Source organism: Schistocerca piceifrons, chromosome X (assembly GCF_021461385.2).
Source record: "Schistocerca piceifrons isolate TAMUIC-IGC-003096 chromosome X, iqSchPice1.1, whole genome shotgun sequence".
Lineage (NCBI taxonomy): Eukaryota > Metazoa > Arthropoda > Insecta > Orthoptera > Acrididae > Schistocerca > Schistocerca piceifrons.
This window is the reverse complement of record NC_060149.1, coordinates 363,290,025-363,315,128: the sequence shown is the minus strand read 5'-3', so window position 1 is coordinate 363,315,128 and position 25,104 is coordinate 363,290,025. Positions and strand designations below refer to the sequence as shown.

General features: G+C 40.8%; 2 protein-coding genes and 1 non-coding gene across 10 annotated transcripts in view; 2 read left to right on the top strand and 1 right to left on the bottom strand.

Annotated features, from left to right (window-relative positions):
* LOC124723085 overlaps nucleotides 1-5,731 on the top strand; it is a 75,257-nt gene extending 69,526 nt beyond the window's left edge. For all 6 annotated transcript variants that reach the window (XR_007006496.1, XR_007006497.1, XR_007006498.1 and 3 more), the window contains one exon: nucleotides 5,504-5,731. Coding sequence is in view for 3 of the 6 variants with exons in the window: in XM_047248262.1 (XP_047104218.1) it covers nucleotides 5,504-5,710 (207 nt within the window). In the remaining 3 variants the exon portion in view is untranslated. The remainder of the gene's footprint in view (nucleotides 1-5,503) is intronic.
* A 5,373-nt stretch (nucleotides 5,732-11,104) lies between these two features.
* LOC124722029 overlaps nucleotides 11,105-25,104 on the bottom strand; it is a 48,093-nt gene continuing 34,093 nt past the window's right edge. For 2 of the 3 annotated variants that reach the window (XM_047247216.1, XM_047247217.1), the window contains exon 6: nucleotides 11,105-13,113. In XM_047247216.1, the coding sequence (XP_047103172.1) occupies nucleotides 13,030-13,113 (84 nt within the window). In that variant the 3' untranslated portion in view covers nucleotides 11,105-13,029. The remainder of the gene's footprint in view (nucleotides 13,114-25,104) is intronic. The other variant, XR_007006433.1, reaches the window with a different exon arrangement.
* Trnat-ugu lies at nucleotides 19,673-19,747 on the top strand. Its single transcript has one exon. It is a non-coding gene; the product is annotated as a tRNA-Thr (tRNA).

The following is a 25,104-nucleotide window of genomic DNA, read 5'->3' as shown; positions in this document are numbered from 1 at the left end:
AACAAAATGAATGTTCAACATTAGGTTTTTTCAAAAAAATACATCATCATGCTTTCAATTCACAAGGTAGAAAATAAAATGAGCTTTAAATAGCATCTTAGTAAAACACTAAAAAAATTTTAAAAATGAAAAAATTGGACAAAGTTGCAACAAAAAATTCTAGAAAATGAAATTGACTGAATCAACCTCAACACTGTCCATCAACTCACAATTGCTTCTGGTTTCTTCCTCATCTTAAGGGTTGGCAGTGGCAGGAGCAACTCTAGGAGTGCCTTCCTGCTCATCAAACACCTCAGTGTAGAATTTGAGTTTGTCGCTGGTTGCCCAGTTTTCACCTAAGTGGAGCTCTAAAAGATTTTTAACGTCTCTGAGTTTGGCTCCTGAACATTCTACACCTGCTGTGATTGGTGTTGGGTCATTTCCTTTGCTGATATTTCTTCCCCTCTTCAGGATGCTCTTCCCCTCTCCAGCTTCAAAATTGTAGAAGGTCTTTTCACAAACTAGACAAATCTTCTTGTTTTTGCTTTCTGTGAACATGATTTTTTTGGCTTTCTTAGTCTGCAAATGTCAGTTACCAGTAACATTCACTGAGCTTTCTGTGTATTCTTTCCAGAACATGCATTTTGTCCTAGACATACTATCGTTGCGAATTTCTCAATGTGATGTGTGTATACAGACAGGATGTTATCAAAAACCCTATCAGGTGAGATGAATGAGTGGTCAACTATTGTGAACCACAGGTCTGTTTCTTCCAGATTGTTGCAAGCTTTGAGAAGAAACAAGTGACATACCATGCTAATCATCATCCGGGATTTTATTCTGATCCCATATCCATTGGAAAACAATCAAAGTTTTTTCCCTCCTTCAAAGTTTAAGTGAGTTAATCTGTGGTGAGCCATTGATACTCTTTCTTTTATTTTATCCTTTGGCATATTCATGTCCCAACCAAATGTATGAAAACACCATACTAGTATTCTGGGGCGCCTCTGAGGAGCCCTGGCAGACTCTAAAATTGTAAAGGTACATTTGACAGGAATAATAGGCCACTTGGTCTGGCATCTTTTGTGATACTACATTCTTTTGACAGTCGTAGTTGAGAGTTGTTTCACCCTCATTATTTTCCTTCAGCTTTGTGTATAACACGCCACCTCTCATTTTGTAGACTTTGTGCTAGATTTGTAGGTTCTCCACTTCAGCTCTTTCTTTTTCCGCTTCAATATGATTTTCCAGCAATGAGCATGTTGAGCAAGTATCAACATATGGAGCACCAAAGCCAGAATTGAAATCTCATCAAAAAATATTTGACAATGTTTTCAGGGTTCTCTTCATGTTACATGGGCCACATATTCATTATACTGAGTTCACTACTGAAATAGTTTCTTTGGGTGTTGGTTCATCGTGAGTAGTGACGTTCTAAGGAGATGAACTTCTTAGTGTTATTTTTCACTTTCTCTTTTCCCATTTCATACAACTTCGTTCTTCTGTCACCTCCTCTCTTCTCAGGGGGAAGCGTATCATGCTCTAAAGTTTTATGGCACAGCCTGGTAACACTATCTTTCCTAATTTTTAAAATTGACAAAAAAGCTGCTTTGCAAACAACAACATTTTTGATCTCCTCAGCCATCTTTTTTGGTAAAGAAAAATGGGTAGCAACAGTTTGTTTCCTTTTTTCATCCTCACCGGATCTTCTTTTAGGTGACGAGAAACAGGGGGAGGAAGGGGGGGAGCTACATCACGAGTCTTGAAAATTAGGTAGAGCTCTGTACATGAAGATAAAACAAAAGGGACAGTAAGCACAACAACCTAAGTTAAAAAATCATGTGGTATATATAAAAAAACTGTTATAAAACATCACTAGTAGAAAATTTCATTTTTTACTACCAACACCCTGTCCCCCATTGGTTGCTTAAATTCCTCCCCAATGAATAATGCACGCAAAACTGAAACTGGGAGCAATCTGGCAACAGTGTAACTCCTTGCTGCTCCTTGCGATATCTACTGCATTAAACACAAATTTTCTTTAGTTCTGCTATGCACTACACTCCTACTCAGTTTTGCAGAGATTGTCCATTAAATTCTTCATACTATGCCACTGTGTAGACCAGAGCATAGGTTGTACCACAAATTTGTTGAGGTTATGTCATAACAATCACAGCCAACACAGTTTTCATTGCATAACATTGCTTTGATAATACTTTTCATGTTCTTACCTTTCTGTTTAGGAAACATTTCTCTTCCACTGATCAGGATACCACTTCCTTTTTGGGGAGGGACTGTCACCCTTGGTCTCATTCTGGTCATTTACAACTACTACAACGGGTTCGACTTCTTGCAGAATTTCAATAACTCTCACTTAATTTGTACCATCTTCTGCATCTAAACCATCCACAAAATCATGCATTTTCTTCAAAACACTCATGCAAATACGTCAGCAAACACCCTTCTGATCAGCTGAACTGTGCTTACCGGCATATATTTGAACAATGCATTAGCAGCGAGAGCTTCATTGTTGCATACATGTTTGCTACAGTGTAATCAACCTAACCCTGAATAAGAAAAATATCTCTTCTGATCATAAAAAAACTGAAAGGTAGCTCTGAATGTCTAGATTGGTAAGTCTGGTGTCAGATGGCATGCTTTGCATCTGCACATGGCACAGCGACTGCCATGCCTTGCAAATGTTGGACATTCAGTGGGCTTTGCACCTGAAGACAATGTGTAGTTAGCAGCTTCTGCACCTGAAAAAGATTTTCTACAGCCATTCTCAGCAGTTTATAGTGGGTTTTGCACCCTGAAGCCTATTCCATCATGTAGGGACTGAAAAAATCTATATGGCAGTGTGCCCAGCTCAAAATCGACAAAAAATCCATTTAACAGCTTTTGCACCTGGGGTAGTTTAGAGCTGACAAATGTAGAATAACTGTCTAGTAGGATTTCCTTGCTGAACAATAGAATGTGCAACTACAGTGCAGTTATGTTTGAAATAATCCCTTGTAACATATTTAAAAAATGGGCTCTTTCAGTTGCATGGCCGTAGGCTGTGGTACTTCGTAACATTCAATCCTGTGATTGACCTTACTTTGAGATCACTGAGGCATGCCAGCCAGTAACTTTGAAGTATTTTTAAAATTACATAAGGTGTGTCATTCTCCAAACTCCATTTACAAATGGAACAGGAAAGGAGGGGTACGATAGTGGTATCAAAAATACCTTCCACTACATTCTAAAGGTGACTTGTGTAGTATAGATGTACATACAGAATTTGGTAACCAACGTGAGACAGTGGTAGACAACCAGCTTAAGAGCTTCCACTCCTCCACCTGCCCCCCCCCCCCCCCCACACACACACACACTGTTTGAAGTCAAATATTGAAGAATGCATTTGTGCCAATTTGTTGGTCCACCTCAGTGATTTGAACTCTTGAACTCCCTGCCCGTCAGCTCTTAGCGCACTGTGTTGGGGGTGCCACTTAATGCTGGCACTGGTGAGCTGCAGAATGCAGACCAGAGTGAGGGAGAGTGCTTGGCCTGCTTGCAGAGAGGGTAGTTCTGGCTGGTAGACAGGCACAGGGGCTGTGTTGATATGTAGTGGTCGTATGTGTGTTGTGAACTTTGATTTCAGATTCAAACAGAGACCTGCTGCTGTGGCTTGGACTATTCTCTGATGTTGGGTAGTTTTGATAGCTTATTGCTGAATTGTGTCTACTCTGTAGCGAGTATCCCATTACTACAAACTGTGATCAGCCTAGGTAGTTTTGATAGCTCATTGCAGAACTTGTGCCTGCTCTATTGTGGGTGATCCATTATTATAAGTGTGTTTGTCAAAGTCGTGTGGTTGCTGGTAGCTTGATATTACAGGTTGTCTTCAGGCAACATGGTTTTGGTTTGTGACACCAAACAGTGTGGAGTTTACTGGAAGCACTGGTCACTGGTATTTGGGTCATGTTTGTTGCTGCATGGTGCACATAAGATGTGAGATCATCGTATGTTGAGGTTGTAGGGCACACTTTTGATCACACCATTGGTTATTGGTAGATGTGCTTAGTTTGTTGGTTCAAGGCGTTTGAAGTTGATCATTGAAACTTTACATAGTTTTGTGTGTTGGTAGTGGGCGCTCCTGAGCAATGATGACAAGGTTGAGAAACTGAATTCTGCTTCTGCATGAGTGTTTCCTCATTAATCCATTATTACTTGTTAGGAGATATTTGTTTGCTGTGTGTGTAAAATGCTGGTGCAATCCATGAGTTATGATTTTGGGTTTGGTACCTCATTCTGTCTGTTGTATTTTTGAGTTTGCTCATATTGAATTATAGTGAGAAAGGGGTTGCCTTGCCATCCTTGTAACTGAAGGACACTATTCGGCCAGACAAAAGACAGTCAAATGATGGCAAGTGAAGTCGGTTACCGAAAGGACAGAGTACGTAAGTCTGCTCCTGTTATTATTTTAAATGGTTGGTTCATTGATGTTGCGAAAGATTGGCAGTTGATTCTGAGTGTGTCATGTAAGTATAAGTTGTCTGTGGGTGAAACTTGCTTAGTTGTATTGGCTGATAACTTGGGCTGTTATGGTACAGAATCAGAGTGGGTTTCCAGAGACACTGTCAGTGGTATTAATTGCGTGATCTTGTATTACTTGAATGGTTTTGAAAGCACATACTGTCCAGATGCCTAGAGGTTCTGTTGTTGCAATCTGTGCTGTGGTGACTTTGTGTTTCCGTATGAATGACTGAGGAAAGCAAGGCTTAGTTACCTCCGTTCACTTTAGGGCACAGAAGGGTTTTTCGGTACTCAACCATAACTGCACAAGTGGAACATTGCAGTTGAGTGCTGTTATTTGTATGTTCTGCTAATGCATGATAATGGTGTTCACTGCCTTGTCCAGCACGTCTCTTGGTGATTAGCAGTCAGTGATTAATTACGCTTGCTTCCCTGCATATAAGCAAGCTATCACTAAAAGTGCAGTTTAACTTGTGTTAACTGAGCTAGTACCTGACTAGTGATAGGGGGCTAAAATCTGCCAAGTATTAAGATCTAAACTAAGCTATTGCCAGTGCCAGTAGAAAAAAGGTTTGATCCTACTAGTTGAAAATTACTGAGTGAACTTAATGCCTTGCTTTAAGTGGTATTATAGTTACTGAGACTATGTAGCTGTAAGAGAGCTCTAGGTGGGCAGTAGTGTTTTTTTTATTTTTATCTGTCTTAAAAACCGCGCACGCGTGTGTGTGTGTGTGTGTGTGTGTGTGTGTGTGTGTGTGTGTGTGTGTGTGTGAGGGAGAGAGGGGGGGGGGGAGAGAGAGAGAGAGAGAGAGAGAGAGAGAGAGAGAGAGAGAGAGAGAGCCCTATAATATTAAGTATCTTGGAGTTCCAGAGTTTGCTTGAGACATTGTTTACTCATTCCATTTTTAAGTCTGGTTATGTTACAGTTGCATGGCTGTATTGCTTTAAAGAGGTAGATATGATGGCTAGATGCAAAATTGATTAGTTATTCTGGTTTCTGTTACAGATCAAGGGTCTGCCACCAGTTTCTTCACCCATGGGGATCCTCATAAAACGCACTGTTGCAGTCATCGACAGTGTTTGCTACAGCAGTGAGGAGCAATGGTGTGTCTTGTTTGGTCTCCTTAATCAGCACACCACTGTGCCTACACGCAAGGCTCGGAGTTCTGTGGAATTGGAGTTTCAAGAGCATAAATATAATGGAGCAAGATAAATAAAAAAAAATCTGAATCAACATGACTTATCCTTGATTAAAAACCCAGCACTCAACATCCCAATTTCTTTGGTATTAAGTGGTGGCACATATTTCAATTGCTGCTCTCAGGAATTGGATTGCAATTGCTTCCCTGGTCCACAACACGATACAGTGGATGGTATCATATCTGCCAGAGCTGACACCCTCTCCCTACTAAGAATGGGCAGTTCTGAGCTTCAGTATTATAAGAACTTTGCACTGTCTGCTCAGAGTTTAGCAGTTACAAGAATGGGTGTAGAGCAGTAAGCCTCCAACAGCTGTCAGTCCACCCCTGGGATCATTCTTGCCACTGACGTTGTAGCTCCACATAATTTGACTCTCTTATGTACAAGTGCCCGCCCTATGCCACAGGTCTCAGTTCTTTCAAATGATTTCCAAGTCCATTCATATCCTATTACAGTTGAACCATTTTTTGTCCAGGTTCTCCACATGCTTCTCTGTCAAATGTACAATCTACTTAGATCAGGAGAAAGTGCAGTTGGATTACTGGAACATGCTTTCAGTAATGTCTGAAATTCCATACCAGGGTAGCAACTATATGCAGTTATGTAACCCAACAGCCACAGCTGTTTTGTTTCCTTTGCTGTCCTTTTTCATTACTTCTCCCAGCATAGTGAAAGTACTGACGACATGGGTGAAGATAGTCTCTTTCAAGCAATTATAGACTGTTTTCATCAGTCTAAGAAGGAGTTTGGGGTTTAACATCCCACTGATACAAATATCATTAGAATTAGCTCCGATTGGTGAAGGAAACTGATTGTGCCCTTTTCAGAGGAACTATCCTAACATCTGCTTTAATCAGTTTAAGGAAACCAAGGAAAACCTGAATTTGGGTGGTCAGGCAGAGAAATGAACTGCTGCTCTCCCGACTGACTCCACTGTCTTAACCACTGAACACCTTACTTGGTACCAGTCTAAAGGTGAGCTGGAGATATTTGGGCTGGATTCTGCTACCTTTGTTGTTCTGTTACCCCGGCCTTGTTGTTTTAAATGATTTAGGATAAAAGAGACCACTCACTAAATAGCAAAAGTGTTGAGTCGTTGACAAACTCACACAAAAGAGAAAAAACTTGCAAAGTTTCAAATAAATTCTTTGACAAGCTTAGAGAAAGTGCTCACCCCAGCCCCGCCACATACACACATTTGTGCCCTTACATTGCTCTGGCTGGACACACAATGCGGATTGCATTAAAGAAGATGGACTGGGGTGGGGGTTGTGTTGGGCAGGGAGGGGAGGGGAGGGGACAGGAGGGGGAGGGTGGGGGAGTGGAGGAAGAGGGTTTGGCGATGGGTAGCTAGCGGCTCAGAGGGAGGCAGCAGGTTGGCTAGGAATGCAGGTGGAAGTGATGGCAAGTGTACAGGTTAGGCATGCGCTACAGGGGTATTGGAGCTGGTGAGGTGCAGCACACAAAGATTATGTGCGGTGGGAGGGGGTAATATGACAGAGCTGGGTGTGGCAACAATGGGTTAGCACAGAGTGAAGCCAGGAGGGTTACAGGAGAGAAAGGCTGTGGGAATGAAGGATGTGTTGCCAGGATGAGTCTCATCTGTGTAGATCAGAAAATCTGGTGCTGGAGAGAAATATCCAGTGGCTTGGGTTGTGGCGTAGCCATTGAACTCCAACATGTCATACTCAGCTGCATGTTGTACCACTTTGCTCTTGACCCCAGTTGGACAGTGGGCATTCTTTCTCATGAACAGCTGGTTTGCTGTCATACCACCATATAAAGCTGTGCAGTGATTGCAGCAGAGTGGTATACGAGATGGCTGCTTCTACAGGTGACTTCTGATGGTATAGGAAAAATCTGACAGGACTTTTCGACAATTCGTTTTCTTAAAGGTTGTGACAAATGTTAAAGACTGTAACTCTTTATAAGAACTGATGGCTCAGCATACGTAATATGGCTAACTATCCTCAGCTATTCACATTTTTTTATTTGTGGTAACACTGAAAATGGCTTCTCATGATGCTCAGGTGATTTACACATACACTAGTAATGTCAAACATTTATTTCACAATTCATATGCACCTAAACTACAGTCTTACACCTTTTACAGTATAGGGAAAAAGTAAGGAAGATTAGGGTTTATTGTCTTGTTGACAAAGTTATTAAAGATGAAGCACAAACTCTGATTGGGAAGCAAATCAGTCATGCCCTATGAAGAGAACTGTTCCTGTATTCACCTTAATCAAATTAGAAAAATCACAGAAAACCTAGGTCTGGATTGCCAGACTGGGATTTGAATTGCTTATCAGAATATGAGAGAGTCCTGCACTATGCAACCTCACTAAGTATTTGCATCGCAGGATAGTGTGGTCAAACCTAAAACTTAAGGCATTGCACTGAGGCTTTAACATGTTGATTGCTGCACACATAATGATGGATGTTTCACTGTCAGGCACAGATCAGGTGTGCAGTTCTGTTGTGACTGCCACCAGCCGTCATGTTAATATGTTTACGCAAACTGAACTGAAGGTAAGAATGACAGGTTACATCCTCTGCAGTTCGTCATTGACTTTCACTGAATATATTTGATTTCAATTACCCCTTCATTTACTCATCAATTTTGCAATTGTACTTCCAAAAGTGCATTACGTCACCGTCAGTACAAAATCTTGCTAAAATTGAATATTTTGAAGAACTGATTTTACATCTGAAGGAAATCCATAGGATTACGTATACTTAATACAAATGGAATGTGGGAGGTGTTCCCTAGCAACTGTTCAATAACACCACAAAAATTAAGAGTATCCTCAATTCCATTGTCACAGATTAGACATTGAGGTTTAAATTTCTATGTTCCTTGTAAACCAGGCCAACATTTCACTATCAAGCCTAACAGAATTTGCTGGCGTATGGCAACAGAATATAATGGAGGCCGGCTGACACACTGACATCTCCGTCCCCCACTCTGAACCCATACGTTTATGCAATCATTAATGGCTGGCACTGATTATTCTACTTCGAAAGTATGAGGTAAATAACTGAATAAAAAATCTCAACAAAGAAGAAACCAAGTATACTGCGCGCAAAATGCCATGGCTGCTAGATGCACAGACAGCTGGGGAAGTGTGGGGAGAGCAGCAGTTGTAGGCGGTCGCTCAGAGCACTGTAGGGGAAATATCGACTGCTGGAGGGGAAGTGCTGTTTTAACTGAAGCCTATGCTCACATTTTTTGTAAATATTAAGTGGTCCCCCTCCACGCTCACACTTGAATGGTGACCATTCAAAAAAATCTACTGTCACCTCTGCTTTCGTTAGTATCTAAAAAGAATTCCACTGAGAATGCAACGACTTATTTTTGCCTGCCTTGTTAACTGTTTGTAACTTTCAGAGAAACATCGTGAATAGCAAATTTTGAGTGAAACCTACACACTTCTCTGGTTGCCATGTCAATATTTGCTTGTTTTGCCAAAAGGCAGCGGAATTTACACTGTCTCACCTCACCTTGTGCAGACACAGTTATGACAGAATTCTGAAACAGTTGTTTATTAAATGAGGAACTAAGGAAAACTCAAGTCAGTAGCTTGTGAAATAGCACATTCTCTATATAAAAAAGGCTGTAATGTCTTCACATATGTTGTTCCAAAACCTATAGCATTTCTCGTTTCACCAGCTATCGATAGCCCTTAAAAATTACATTCTTTCACCAAAAAAATCAGTAGCTCTTGGAATAACACAGTAGATAATGAAGTTACTAGATAATAACGATATGGTAAAATACTCTCCTCTTTGCGTATTATCATTTGCCAAAATCTCATTTTGATATCAGAAACTGTTAACAAAATACGAGGAATGTTGTGGATATTTCACTCTGGCTTTATTGCTGGCACAGCACCATCACAAATGAGTGTGCTGCATCAAATCAGTTTTCTCAAGATTGGTGACATGTAGATACCTCTACCCATGTCCAAAAAAAATTTCTATTATACCCAAATTTCATATGCAATAACATATTATGCAATATGCACCAAATGCAAAATCATAGCGACCCCAATTTTTCATTGCACACTTTCTGAATTTTGCACAGTATTTTACTTTTGCGTAAATCACAATAACTAAGATCATTAACGAAATGATGGGCACATCATCAGTAACATGCCATGTAAAGCCATCAGCAAAGCAAAAATGAAATTTTTTTGCTGAATAGTTTCTGTAAAATCATTTGAAAAAGATTGCCGTGTGCGCACCTCGATTCTGTCATCACTGACTAGTCAAGAGGTGGAAAACACTTATCGGCCTCCTCTTCCAAGGAAACGAATGAACTAGCCCAGCGCTTTGGACGAAAACTGCATATTGTCCAACGTATCCTGTGAGAGGTGTACAGGGAATTATCAATAGAATACGAAAAGTTTGTCACATGTCCCCCCCCCCCCTTCCCCTCTAAAAATAAATATTAGGAATCACACTTATCACATAGTAAACAGCACCTCTTGACTGAAAGTAAGAATTCTAGGAGGGGTGAAACTTTCTTCATTGAAACACACAGCAGATTTTCAATAAAACATATGTTTATTAAACATTTTACTGCATAAAATATTGTAAACATTTAACAAATGTATGTACGTAAAAATGCATTTGACAAAGATGCAACAATGGATGGATTACTTTTCACAATGAAACACAGTTTCTTAATTGGACGGAATTGTGTAGAATACTTTAAGGTACATTCTAAGTAATCAATGTTTGACAATTTTTGTGATTAAAAAAATAAGAGTCAGTCTTCATGAAAGACCAACATTAACTACTAAAAAAAGTACAAATATAACATTCAACTACAAAATAACATTACAGTAAAAAAAGTTTTATAATACTTCTCACTAATATTTTATTGGACATATTAAGTATTAGAAACAATGATGCATGTATACGATTTTCCCCTTGCAAACAGTGGTGTGCAAAAAGGCAACCACAGTTTAGTAAAAGATAATTAATAAATTTAAATTACTCAGTGGGGAACAGAGAATGAATGTTTCAACACAGGCTGAACATGCAAAATAATTCAACCCTCTAAAAACAGAACCTGTGGCATCTCTCCTTAATGCACAGTATTTACGAATTTGAAAGTATGACAGATACTTTTAGATTAAAATTTACTGTGTACATAATCAATACACATTAGCTCCTGTGTAGCATTTTATAATAATCTTACTCTATCTAAAAGTACTATTATGCTAGTCACTTATTGCTTTGTAATGTACATTCTCTGACACTTCACAGTAGGTGTGAAATATATCTTGTCTATGTTTACAAACTCTGTGAGATTAGAAATACCTTCAGATACTGATGATAACAGGATACATGGCGGCATTAATCTTATTTGTAAAATGATCGCTGTTTTGTGTGTGTGTGTGTGTGTGTGTGTGTGTGTGTGTGTGTGTGTTTTGGAAGACAGTGATGCAAGAATATTTTAATTACTGAAACAGGCAAAGGCAAATTTTACATCTGCATGATGACAAAACTGTACAACATATAGCAAGGCCTCTTTGCTGTAGAATAACTTTAAAAATAGCCAGTTTTTTCAGTGATAATTACATGTAAACTAGATAGTGGCTACAAGTGTAACAGAACACAAATTTTAAGAATGCATCTACATTATCTTTGAAAAACTACAGATGGGTGTTAACCATACATTCATAATACCAATGCCCACAAATGGTAATTCTAAGTCTGATTGGTTGACAGGAACTAGTTTGTAGTATTTACTGATACCGTAGCACGGAGTAAATGTTCCAGAACACAGTGTTCCAATGTATTATTCATATGAATGCAATATAAATCACAATGGTTATATGATAAGATCCACAAATGAACTTTCCTCACAATGAAAACTAAAAATATACATAATGCTATGAACACTTTTATTTGAAGTGGAAGTACTGTTTCTATTCACGTGAAGTAACATAATAAAGCCAAAGCATGCTGGGGAATTTTACTGGATATTGTGCGCATAATGAGAGACCAGATCCGTGTGTTCATCTGAGGAAAAAAAGGAGGAAAAATATTTAACTTCATACTAGTAATGGCAACATAAGAAAATACAACAAATACTTTCCCATTAAAACTTACTTGCTGAGCACATACTCAACCAACATGCATTAGTTGTTGGGTTGTTTATACTAATCTTACAGTATCTAAAAATACTATGATGGTATGTTTCTTTTGTGAATAATGCCATCCAGATCACTTAATACATTTTGATTAAGAGAGGAAAGAGGTAGAGCTAACTACACGATTCCATCATTAAGTGAATTTTCAAAGATCTGGTAAAAGGAGTCACAGCTGGATCTTATATACCTTTATGGAACCTCCATTTGTGAACATTTAAGTGTTTAAGCCACCTCTTGTTTTCATTTGTGGGAAAAGAAACAAAAATGAATTATAATTAACAGAACACCACCACAAACTAGCAATTTCTGGCTTATCTTACTGTTATCTGCTGGAGCATGGTGCTTGGTTTTGATTGGAACTATGTAACAATGGATCTAGTTCAGAAACAATGAATATAGGATGCATTTGGCACAGTTAATGAGTAAAATGCATGTCACTTATTCAATTAAAGAAACCACAAACAAAAGAACTGCAAAAACAGAGATGGTGCATGTATTCTTAATTGGTATTACTGATGACAAACTGGTCATGACAATCTCATAAACAGTTATAGTTACTATTTTATAAGTAGACCGAAGGCAATACTGGTTGCCTGAATACTTCGGTTTAGAGAGACCAATCATTTCACTGAACGAATGAAAATACAAGCAGCACTGAACAGAAGGCAAAAAGCCACTACAGATCACTTTCTTATTAAAATAACAAAACAAAATTTATAAGAAAGCTACAGATAAAACAAACCCTTACATTATTAATGTCACAATAGATAATTAAGTTCCAAATCTCTTCCAAAACACCAGCAAAATAAAAAGCTCTTGCTTTATGAGTGCACCTGTTACTTTTTTTTCACAAAAGGTCATTAGCATTCATTCTTTGGTTACTCATAATACGGAAGTTTCATGTCATGTAAAAACCATCCTTCAAACTTTACACACTGTCTCTGTAAATACTGGAGTAAATATTCATTACAAAAATACAAAATATCAATATGAGATTCATAATTTTGTACATGAATTAAAGTTTCCTTCTCTTATAAACCTGAAACTTTACACACTCTTTTTGATATGTAACTCCCAGTTTTAAAAAAATTGTGGTCGTAACTATACCTAATCTATTCATAGATTTAGATGGTGCTTTTCTGATGATTGGAGCAACTGCTATAGTTCACGGGTACAGCAGTTCAATATTTGGGGACTGCATTTCCTTAAATATCTGGTACAGAGAATACACACAGGTCCAGCAGTATGCCTGAAAAGGAAAAACAAAGCTCCAGAAAAACCTCTAATCAAACATCTTAATGGAAAAAACAGCTGTTCTTTCGTAAAACTCATCAACACAAAAACTTAAATTAGAATTAGGTTCAAATGCAATTTCGTTTTGTTGCAGTGATTAAGAACACCACAGTGGTAATGTAACTGAGTAGTCCTGAGCCATTATAAGGAAAGACTCAAGACAGTTGAAATTTTGTGTTTTGTTAATTAACTGTACGAAGTTTAAAACAATATATTAAACAATAGTGGCTAATGTGTGTTCCCCACTAGAAGCTCATCTGCTGAACATAGCATTTACTCCTATTTTCATAGTCTTATCAGACTAACATGAATCTTATGTAACACTGCAAAAAATAAAAATCATGTTTCTATGCGAAAGGTACTTCTCCATATTTTAAATAAAATATGAATGGTCCCAAGCACAGCACTGAAAAGATTTATGACTATTTGCAAACAAATGGCAAGCTACTGAATACCTGATGTGGCAAACTGCATTTCAAAAACAAAAAGCAACTACTTTAAAGTGTTTAATATAAGATCAAACATCTCTTCATTTCCTTGATGTACATCTACATCTACATCTACATTGATACTCCGCAAGCCACCCAACGGTGTGTGGCGGAGGGCACTTTACGTGCCACTGTCATTACCTCCCTTTCCTGTTCCAGTCGCGTATGGTTCGCGGGAAGAACGACTGTCTGAAAGCCTCCGTGCGCGCTCTAATCTCTCTAATTTTACATTCGTGATCTCCTCGGGAAGTATAAGTAGGGGGAAGCAATATATTCGATACCTCATCCAGAAACGCACCCTCTCGAAACCTGGCGAGCAAGCTACACCGCGATGCAGAGCGCCTCTCTTGCAGAGTCTGCCACTTGAGTTTATTAAACATCTCCGTAACGCTATCACGGTTACCAAATAACCCAGTGACGAAACGCGCCGCTCTTCTTTGGATCTTCTCTATCTCCTCCGTCAACCCGACCTGGTACGGATCCCACACTGATGAGCAATACTCAAGTATAGGTCGAACGAGTGTTTTGTAAGCCACCTCCTTTGTTGATGGACTACATTTTCTAAGCACTCTCCCAATGAATCTCAACCTGGTACCCGCCTTACCAACAATTAGTTTTATATGATCATTCCACTTCAAATCGTTCCGTACGCATACTCCCAGATATTTTACAGAAGTAACTGCTACCAGTGTTTGTTCCGCTATCATATAATCATACAATAAAGGATCCTTCTTTCTATGTATTCGCAATACATTACATTTGTCTATGTTAAGGGTCAGTTGCCACTCCCTGCACCAAGTGCCTATCCGCTGCAGATCTTCCTGTATTTCGCTACAATTTTCTAATGCAGCAACTTCTCTGTATACTACAGCATCATCCGCGAAAAGCCGCATGGAACTTCCGACACTATCTACTAAGTCATTTATATATATTGTGAAAAGCAATGGTCCCATAACACTCCCCTGTGGCACGCCAGAGGTTACTTTAACGTCTGTAGACGTCTCTCCATTGATAACAACATGCTGTGTTCTGTTTGCTAAAAACTCTTCAATCCAGCCACACAGCTGGTCTGATATTCCGTAGGCTCTTACTTTGTTTATCAGGCGACAGTGCGGAACTGTATCGATGTACGCTACTACTGATTCATTTTTGGAGCAACTCTATGCAGACTCCATTGTTAGTGTAGTTGAATCAAGACTGCTACAGCATCACTGCATGCACCACCTCAAGATCTCTCTGCTCAAGTGACTTATTATCACAGAAAAGTAAATACGCAGAATGAGCTAGTTCCACAAACCAGTTAACTGTTGGGCTGCAGAATATCGTTTAACATGCAGTCATAAAGGTTGCTACACTGAGTTACATGTTTTATTCAGCCAACCTGTACCCTTCTGAAATTGATTACACACACCCAGGGAAACTGTGGTGTGTAGTATTATCAATGCCATAGTTGTCTCAAATAACAATACAAACAAAAATAGATGCAAGCTTGAAAACATTGTATCTTAACAAGAGTACTATGTGAGAGAGAATGTGTATGCATGCACACTGTAGATAATGTGACAATACTTATTTTTGTGGAAAACTGAATACCATACATGGATGATTATAAAAACATGGAACTTGTGGGATATACAAAACAATGTTAGACATGAATGTGATTAGAAAAACTGGGAGAAACTATATCTATACAGCACATTACTTCATAAAAGGTGGTAGAAGTCATACAGAAAACGATCTCGCAAGGAACCAGACAAAGTAACTTCATCAGTGAGCTGTAGATGGTCAGAAGGAATTCCTGTTTCAAATTGATCTTTCACTGTAGCTAGTCACATGGTGAAAATTATGTGGCTGGAACATCAACAATTCAACTCAGTTCCCGAAGTTCATATGCTAGAAAAAATATTAGAGGATTTCACTATGTGTGAGTGATAGTAAAACCAGAAGGGGAATCCTGCATGGTAATATGCATCTTCATATGGGTCTTCACATTCAGGGCATACCAAACTAACATGTGAATTACAGCATCTCAATACATACAGGTGAAATGGAAAAGCTTTTAAATACAATTACAAAATCTACCCCAAAATTAAGAAATGTAACCAGGCATTAAACACACAAGAACTAACACATTTATCTCTATCACACCTTTTTGTATAAAAAGTATTGACAAAAAGCTACCTGTGGGACACTAACCAACATGACTGCCAGTTTCTGTTAAATGTTTCATAAGAAAGTATGCTCAGCAGTATGTCTTTTTTAAATAGTATCCTACATTTTTTATTCAGTAATCTTCTTCCTCTCCTCAAGACCTCTTCCAATACATCATTCAAGGGCATTCATTATGTTGATCCATATAAGTAGTCTTGCTATAAGTGGCACTTCATTCAAAAGACTAGAAAGAATTAATGAGAGAAAGTCAGCACATGCCTTGTGCGTTAGGTCACCATTGATGAAATAAGGGACAATAATTTTAGTATCAAGTATCCCACACCAGAAATTAACTCTTGATTGACATTGATGTTATACATGTCTGAGCAATCTCTGGTTTTCACTGGACCAACAAATGTATGTTATTTGTATTTATCTGTCTTTTGTCTGAAAAGGAACATTTATCAGTAAAAAGAAAATCAGAAAAAAATTCTGGTTCATGAGGATTTGCTGCTGTGTCTACTGGCAGAACTGTACGCAATACTGGAAACCATTCCCATGCAAATCTTGGTGTAGGTCTCCATGACATATCTAGAACTCGCGACGTGTTGGAATGCAATGTACACTGGTCCTAGGAATGCCAATAACCTGTTCAAGCTGTCATGTGCAACAGAAACAGGAAGAGTAACTTTGTTATCTTCATCTGTGTATGTTCTATGTTGTTTCTGTTGCCTCGGGTTGAAACTTCTTGTTTCCTCAAGCATCACAACAACAAGAAGTAAAAACATTCATCAGGAAGGTGGTTTTCGTCAAGATACTGCTGTCTGTAGAGTTCGTCTGGCCGAGTAGCAATACACCTACCTCAAACCACAATAAAAGGAAAGTAATTGCAGTGCAGTTTTTAACCAAGTGCTGCATTCACTGTACAAAACATATCATTTAAACAAACTTAAGTACTGTATGACATGTACCCACATTGTAAATACAAAAAACATTATTGTAACTACTGTGCTGTTAGCTTCATTCTCTGTAGATGAGCAGCATTTCTGCCCACTCTTTGTTGGTATACATTTTACTTGCACAAAGAGTCAACAGAAGACTGTATGACCAGTGTGCTCTTTCCTTGAGTTTCCATTTGTTTACAGTCATCACCGGAAAGTGGACAAGTTGCGCTATCTCAAGTACCTGCATTGTGTGCTGGTACTGGACACTCAAAGGCAATTTTGTGTTACATTAGTGTTAATGTCATGCTTGCATGAATGGAACAAAGTGATATTTTTTAACATTTCTTGAGGAGAGGAAATGGACTGCTGAATAAAAAATATAAGGTGGTATTTTTAAAAAAGTTTACTGCTGGTCATATCTTCTCAACAAATAAAATTAAAAGAGAGGTAATTACACTCGATACTGTATCCCTGGTAATGAAATAACATTTGCTTGATATGTTTTTTATTTTGTTTCTGAACAAAGTGAGTTATTTGGGGTTGTCAAGATAATGGGAAACCCCAGGACCGACTTGCTCAATTCAATACAGATCATAGAACTGATATTACAAGAAACCAGATTCACAGATGAAGGAACACTAGTCAGGTAATTATCAAATCTTGAAATGGAAATAAAGACATTGTGGAAAGTGTGCCACACTTACTAACAATATCCATTATTAAGTGATCAACATACATTGTTGCCAAATTTATTATCATCTCCAGAAATAGTTTTGGGAACAACTGGAAGAATGGTTGATTAACTAGTAGGGTTCAAAGGAACTGAACAATAAAGCCATCAGTCCTATCTTCCTTTAATAATCCAAGCCCACGAGATTCCATCTTCCATGAGGAGAAAAGGACAGACAGCCAATATGATCTTTTGCAGTATCATCTGATGCATAAGTAAGAAGCACATGGTGGGACCAACAAACAAAATAAAGTAAAAATCAGTGAGGTGGGGGAGGTGCAACATCCAGCAATCAGCCAAAGGACTATCGAGGGGCAGGGGGTAAGAAGGAGATTGCTTCTCCCCCCCCCCCCCCCCCCACCTGTTTCACATAAAATACTTGGGCGGCATGCTCCCATCAAAGAAGAGTAAAAATGTAAAATAAACGATAGAAACAATGGTCAATATAAATGCATAGAGAGATTAAAAAGTGTTTATCAAGCTGATATACCGTTCAAGAGCTGCTACACAGCCAACCGAATCTCAAGTAATTTTATCTGAAGTGTAAAATACTGTCAGAAGAACAAAGATAAAACAGCCATACAAAAATGAAAAAATACAGTGAGGTAGGGGAGGTGTGGTGGTAGAGACAGCTGGAGATCCTCTGACATTAGTTCTGCAGGTCAACTTCCAAACCTGACTGATGACCTTCCAGCCACTTTAGAATACAGGCAGAATGCCTGCATCACAGAAAAGTAAGAAGAGGCGATGAAGCTGTGTTGACAGATTTTAAAGGACAGTAAACAAACAACTATCTTGAATAAAATGCAAGACCACATCTGCCACATGGATATCATTACCTAACAGCAGGGGTATAGAGTCTTCATCAAGCTGCAATGTTTGCCACAAAGCAGAGAGCTTGGGTACTAACAGGATATGGGCCACTTTCACAGGAGTACCACAATCACAACAGGGTGGCTGCTTATCTGAGGATGTGACACCGAGTCAGCTAGGTGTGGACAATACACCCTTTGGAAAGGGTGAAGGCAAGCCTGCCACGCAACCATGCACCCTTTTAGTAATTGCTGCTTGTGAATAGCGACCATGGCATGCGAACACCCCTCCCCTTCCCCTGCAGTCCAAACCTCCAAAAGTTGAAGATGCAGTGTTGACTGCAAGTCAGACCCCAGGATATTCATCTTCTAGAGTAATTTCTCGCGACCACCTTTGTTAACTCATCAGCCAGCTTGTTCCCATGAATCACAATGTGGCTTGGGGTCCAGAGGAACAAAATCCAGCTCCAAGTACCCTAGAGGTCGCAGAAAGATCATGTATGGTCGATACCAATACGTTCTGAGGATAGAATTGGTTTATGGCTTGTGGAAAAGAAAACTGTGGGTCTTCTATATGACACTCAGTTTGGTTTTAGGAAAGGAAAAGGTACTGCGGAGACAGTTCTGATGTTATACTTGATAATGGAAGCAAGAATGAAGAAAATCAAGGATTTGTCAACCTAGAGAAAATGTTCAATAAGATAAAATGGTGCAAGATGCTCAAAATTTTCAGAAAACTTGAAGTAAGCTATTGGGATAAACAGGTAGTATACAATATGTACAGGAAGAAAGGAGGAACAATAAGACTGGAAGACCAAGAACAAGGTGCTCGGATTAAAAAGGGTGTAAGACAGGAATGCAGTCTTTCATCTCTGCTGTTTAGTTTATACATCAAAGAAGCTATGATGGAAATAAAAGACTGGTTCAAGAGTGGGATTAACATTCGATATAGAGTCTTCATCAAGCTGCAATGTTTGCCACAAAGCAGAGAGATCCCGGGTTCGAGTCCCGGTCGGGGCACGCATTTTCAACATGTCCCCAATGAAGTACATAAACGCCTGTTTGCAGCTAGGGTGTCCATTTAATTATCATTTCATTTCTAGCAAAGCTGCATGGTCATCCACGGTAACTGTTCTTTTGGGAACAGATACTACCGTCATATATAGTTAAAAATATATGGCTTCCCGGCCATTGACCTTCTTGTGTGCGAACGCACACACTATGCCCGTACTCGTACGGGACTTGGTAGATTAATCTGCCACGAGTAATGAGTATGATGGGCAAACATCTATTAGGCGCACTATGAATGTAGTGGTGTGGACATGTTGGGAATGTGGATCTCATGGGGAGCGTGCAAGGGATAAGTCCCTGCAGACGCACTATCCTCTGTGCCCGCGGTGGCTCAGATGGATAGAGCGTCTGCCATGTAAGCAGGAGATCCCGGGTTCGAGTCCCGGTCGGGGCACGCATTTTCAACATGTCCCCAATGAAGTACATAAACGCCTGTTTGCAGCTAGGGTGTCCATTTAATTATCATTTCATTTCTAGCAAAGCTGCATGGTCATCCACGGTAACTGTTCTTTCGGGAACAGATACTACCGTCATATATAGTTAAAAATATATGGCTTCCCGGCCATTGACCTTCTTGTGTGCGAACGCACACGCTATGCCCGAACTCGTACGGGACTTGGTAGATTAATCTGCCATGAGTAATGAGTATGATGGGCAAACATCTATTAGGCGCACTACGAATGTAGTGGTGTGGACATGTTGGGAATGTGGATCTCACGGGGAGTGTGCAAGGGATAAGTCCCTGCAGATGCACTATCCTCTGTGCCCGCGGTGGCTCAGATGGATAGAGTGTCTGCCATGTAAGCAGGAGATCCCCAATGAAGTACATAAACGCCTGTTTGCAGCTAGGGTGTCCATTTAATTATCATTTCATTTCTAGCAAAGCTGCATGGTCATCCACGGTAACTGTTCTTTCGGGAACAGATACTACCGTCATATATATAGTTCGATAAGATTCATTAATGCCACTGCTATCTTCAGTGACAGTGAATAAGAATTAATGATCTATTCAATGGAATGAATAGCCTAATGGAAAATGGAAATGAGCGTTTGGCGTCATTGGCCGGGAGGCCCCTCGCGGGGCAGGTCCGGCCGCCATATCGCAGGTCTTATTACATTCGGCGCCACATTGGGCGACCTGCACGCCGGATGGGGATGAAATGATGATGAAGACAACACAACACCCAGTCCCTGAGCGGAGAAAATCTCCGACCCAGCCGGGAATCGAACCCGGGCCCAGAGGACGGCAATCCGTCACGCTGACCACTCAGCTACTGGGGCGGACAATAGCCTAATGAGCACAGAATATGGATTAGCATAAACTGTAAAAAGACAAAAGTAACAAGAAGCAGCAGAAATGACAACAGTGATAAACTTAACATTAAAACTGGTGATCATGAAGTAGATGGTGTCAAGGAATTCTGCTATCTTGGAAGCAAAATAACCCATGATCAGCAAAGCAAGGAGGACATAAAAAGCTGAGTAGCACAGGCAAAGAGGGCATTCCTGGCCAAGAGAAGTCTACTGGTATCAAACACAGGCCTGAATTTGAGGAAGAAACTTCTGGGAGTGTATGTATGGTGCCCAGCACTGTATGGTGTTGAATCATGGACAGTGGGAAAACCAGGACTGAAGAGAATCGAAGCATTTGAGATGTGGTGGTACACAATAATGTTGAAAATTAGGTGGACTGATAAAAGATGAAATGAGGAGGTTCTCCACAGAATTGGTGAAAAATGGAACATACAGGAAACACTGACAAGAAGAGGGATAGCATGTTAGAACATGTGTTAACACGTCAGGAACTTCCATGGTATTATTGGGAGGTGTAGAGAGTAAGAACTGTAGAGACAGTCGAGAGACTGGGATGCATCTAACAAATAATTACAAGTGCTACTCTGAGATGAAGACATTGATGCAGGAGAATAATTTGTGGTAGGTTGCATCACATCAGTCAGAAGACTGAGGACTATAAAAAATGGCTGCAGACTGCTTATAATTAATGTCATTGCAGGTTAGAAAACTCTCCCAAGGTTGAGTGGGCGCATAACAGAGAGCTTGGACAATGGCCATTAATTCTGCTCAAAAAAGTGTGCCCATATGGGATGGATGTTACTTGTGACCCCGAGAATTTATGAAGGGACAGCTGGTGATATTATCAACTTCAAGCTGTAACTACAGACAACTCTGGAACATGAAAGTTCCCCAAGAAAAGAGAAAGAAATACAAAAACAGGTGGTCTACCTTTTCTTTCTGTCCAATTTAGAAGTGGATCCTTCTATGAGGTATAAACCACTGTTCCTCGGGGGTTGGGGGTTGAAGGGGGTTGGTAGTGGTGTGTGTTACAAAGGTGATCTGATAAGAGGATTCAATGACGGAAGGTCAAGATCACAACAAAGAGATTCCAGGTGAACTTCTGCTAGGACACCCAACCTGGGTCACCATTGTGGGAGGTGAATCATCCTGACAGGAAAAAGAATATGGTTCTTGGAAGTTGAGGACATGTATTGCAAAACTCAATAGTAACTGGTGGCACTTGATGTGCAGAGGAGGAATTCCAGCCTTTCCCAAGAGGCCATCCACAGGACTTGTCCAAAAGGCACCAGTTGCAAGTCAGATCCCACAATGGTGCACTCTGTACAGTAGCTGTAATACAAAGGTGGCCACTAGTCCATAAGCCCTTCAAAATAGGACAAGGGCTTAGCAAAGTCCCAACAGGATGGAAGCCCTGGATGAGGGCCCAGTGACTCCACTTTCCTTGAGGCACCTTGTAGCTGGCATTCAGCAACACTGGCAGATGAAGAGCTTTCATATTTACTAAAGTTGTCAACATACAGGGACAGTGAGGTAACTGGCCCCACAGCCTATACAAGCCTGTTGGTGGATTGATTAATTGAGTGGGGTTATGGGGCCAATCGGCGAGGTCATCAGTCTCTCAATTCCGAAGTGAGTCACAGAAGAAAGATGGTCTGCTAAAAGTGGACGGATCCAGTCAGGGGAGTCAAATTATAAAATAATGATCATTACACACACACACAGTAAAGCCATAAAAGGTGAGACCAAATCTAAAAACTGGAAAACAGGAGGGCGGTCATGGGGTCACAGACCGAGAAGACTGTAAAAGAAGTCCCAACCACAACCAACCTGCCCCTGCTGCAAGACTAAAGTAGAACCTTATATCGGGAAATAAAAACCACTTTCACGGAGGAAACTGAGGACCAGTTCAACCATCCGTGGATCATCTGCTAATATTAAATTTAGGGAATCGGGAAGACTATATTTAACACAAAGGGCCAAAAGAAGGGGTCATTCCACCAATATGAGAGATATCATCAGTCTGGCTCCACAACCACATTGTGGGGGTGGGTTGTTATGTAGGAGGAAACAATGGGTGAGCTGGGTACGACCGATGCATAAACGACATAAAACAGTTGACTCCTTGTGAGAGGAGTGGAAGGAAGAATGCCAAACTGCAGTAGACTTCTTGATTGTGCAGAGTTCATTGCTATGAGCAGTAGCACTCCAGATGGGATTCCACTTTTGGGCAAAGAGAGATCTGACGTAAATTTGCATATCTGCAGATCGAATCATAAAAGGGAATGGGTGGTAAGCATCTGCTTCTCTAGCCAAACGGTCGGCCAGTTTATTCCCTGGGATGCTCACATGACTTGGGACCCAGAGAAAGACACCTGAACAGGCAGCATGCTCAAGGGCAGCGAGAAGGTCATGGATAGCAGAGACCAAAGGGTGATGAGAGTAGCATCGGTCGATAGCCCGTAGGCTGTTGATGGTGCCTGAACAAATTAAAACACTGTGGAGGGAGGCCTGAGAAACAAAAAAGAGGGCCCTGTGAATGGCTAAAAGCTCTGCTGTGAACACACTACATGATCCCGGCAATAAATAGTGTTCGAAGACGGTAGGGAACATGAAAGTGTATCCCACCTCATCGATTGTCTTAGAACCATCAGTGTAAAAGATGGTGGCACCCTGGAACTCTGCAAGGATGCCACATACGAGACGCCGGTAAACCATATGAGTGACAGATACCTTAGGACCCTGAAACAGATCGGTCCTAATCCATAGTCTAGCCGCCATCCAAGGGGGGTATGGGAGGAAAGACACGGGGTGCAGTCCACTGAGTGGAGATGGAGATCCCGATACAGGGAAGTGAGACGCATGCCAATCGGCAATCCCACCCATGGGTGGGCATTGAGAGGGAGACATCCCTTATTGGTGAAGAGCACAGGATACGCAGGATGGTCAGGGAATTGGTGAATGACAATTGTGTAAGAAACAAGGATTTGGTTCCGTGGGGGAAGGGGAATTCCCGCTTCTGTGACAAGACTATCAACAGGACTAGTGCAAAAGGCACCAACAGTCAGACGCACCACACAATGATGGACTTTGAAGGAACTGCTGAGCCGTAAACCTGACTACCATAATCAAGTCGGGACAAGACCCAAGACCCCAAGATGTGTGGGCCAGAAGGCAGAGAGCTTTAAGCTTCCGTATACATGTAATCTTTAGGTGGTGAATGTGGAGCAGCCATGTCACCTTGTTATCAAAAATAAGGCCCAAGAAACAGGACTGTGCTACAACATCTAGGAGCTGGTTGCCTAAATAAAGTTCTGGATCGGGGTGTACTGTGGGCCAACAACAAAAATGCATAACCCGCATTTTGGAGGGAGAAAACTGGAAGCCATGGGCGGTGGTCCACACAGAGGCGTCTTAGAGCTGGCGGTCAGCAGATACTACCGAGTGGGAGCTGCATCAGATGCAAAAATCGTCGACGTACAGTGCTGGGGTAACCAGAGGCCAACAGAGATCACAAGTCCATTGATGGCAATGAGGGAGACTGTCACCCTTAGCACAGAACCCTGTGGGATACCATTCTCCTGAATCTGAGGGGCCATGAGTGGAATGCCAACTCGAACCCGGAAGAGTCGATGAGATAAACACTTGTGGATAAAACTCGGAAGGAGGTCACGGAACCACCAGTCATGGAGGGCAACTAAAATGTGATGGCACCAAGCCATGTCATACGCCTTATGTAGGTTAAAGAAGACTGCGACAAGGTGCTGGCTTGTTGCTGGCAGTGAATGAAAGCCTGTCAGATGGCTGATTCCAATCAGAGTAAATGGTCAGTTGGAGATCACTTGCCCAGAAGCCACACTGATATGGGGACAAAAGGCCCCGAGATTCGAGTACCCAACATAATCTGAAGCCGAGATTCGAGTACCCAACATAATCTGAAGCTGACCATCCTTTCAAGCAGTTTATAAAGTACATTCATCAGGCTAATTGGGCGGTAGATGTCCAGAGACATTGGGTTTTTCCCAGGCCTAAGGATGGGGACAACTATACTGTCTTGCCATTGTGACGGAAAAGCACCTGTGAGCCAAATGTGGTTGAAGACCCTGCGGAGCTGTTGCCTCTGTGGAATGTCCAAGTGTTGGATCATCTGGTTGTGGATGGAATCTGGGCCTGGGGCTGTGTCTCGTGAAGAGCTAAGAGCCTGCACCAATTCCCATTCAGTGAAGGGTGCATTATAGGGCTCAACGTGGTGCGGGATGAAACAGAGGGGGTCTGTTTAACTCTGCGTTTCTGCCGGAGAAAGGTAGTAGGGTAGGAAGAGGAGGACAATGCCGTTGCAAAGTGTGCGCAAGGTGTTCTGCAAGGACTAATGGATTAGTGCACAGAGCACCTTGGAGGTTCAGACTCTGAATAGTTGACTGTCGCTGGCGGCCCAGA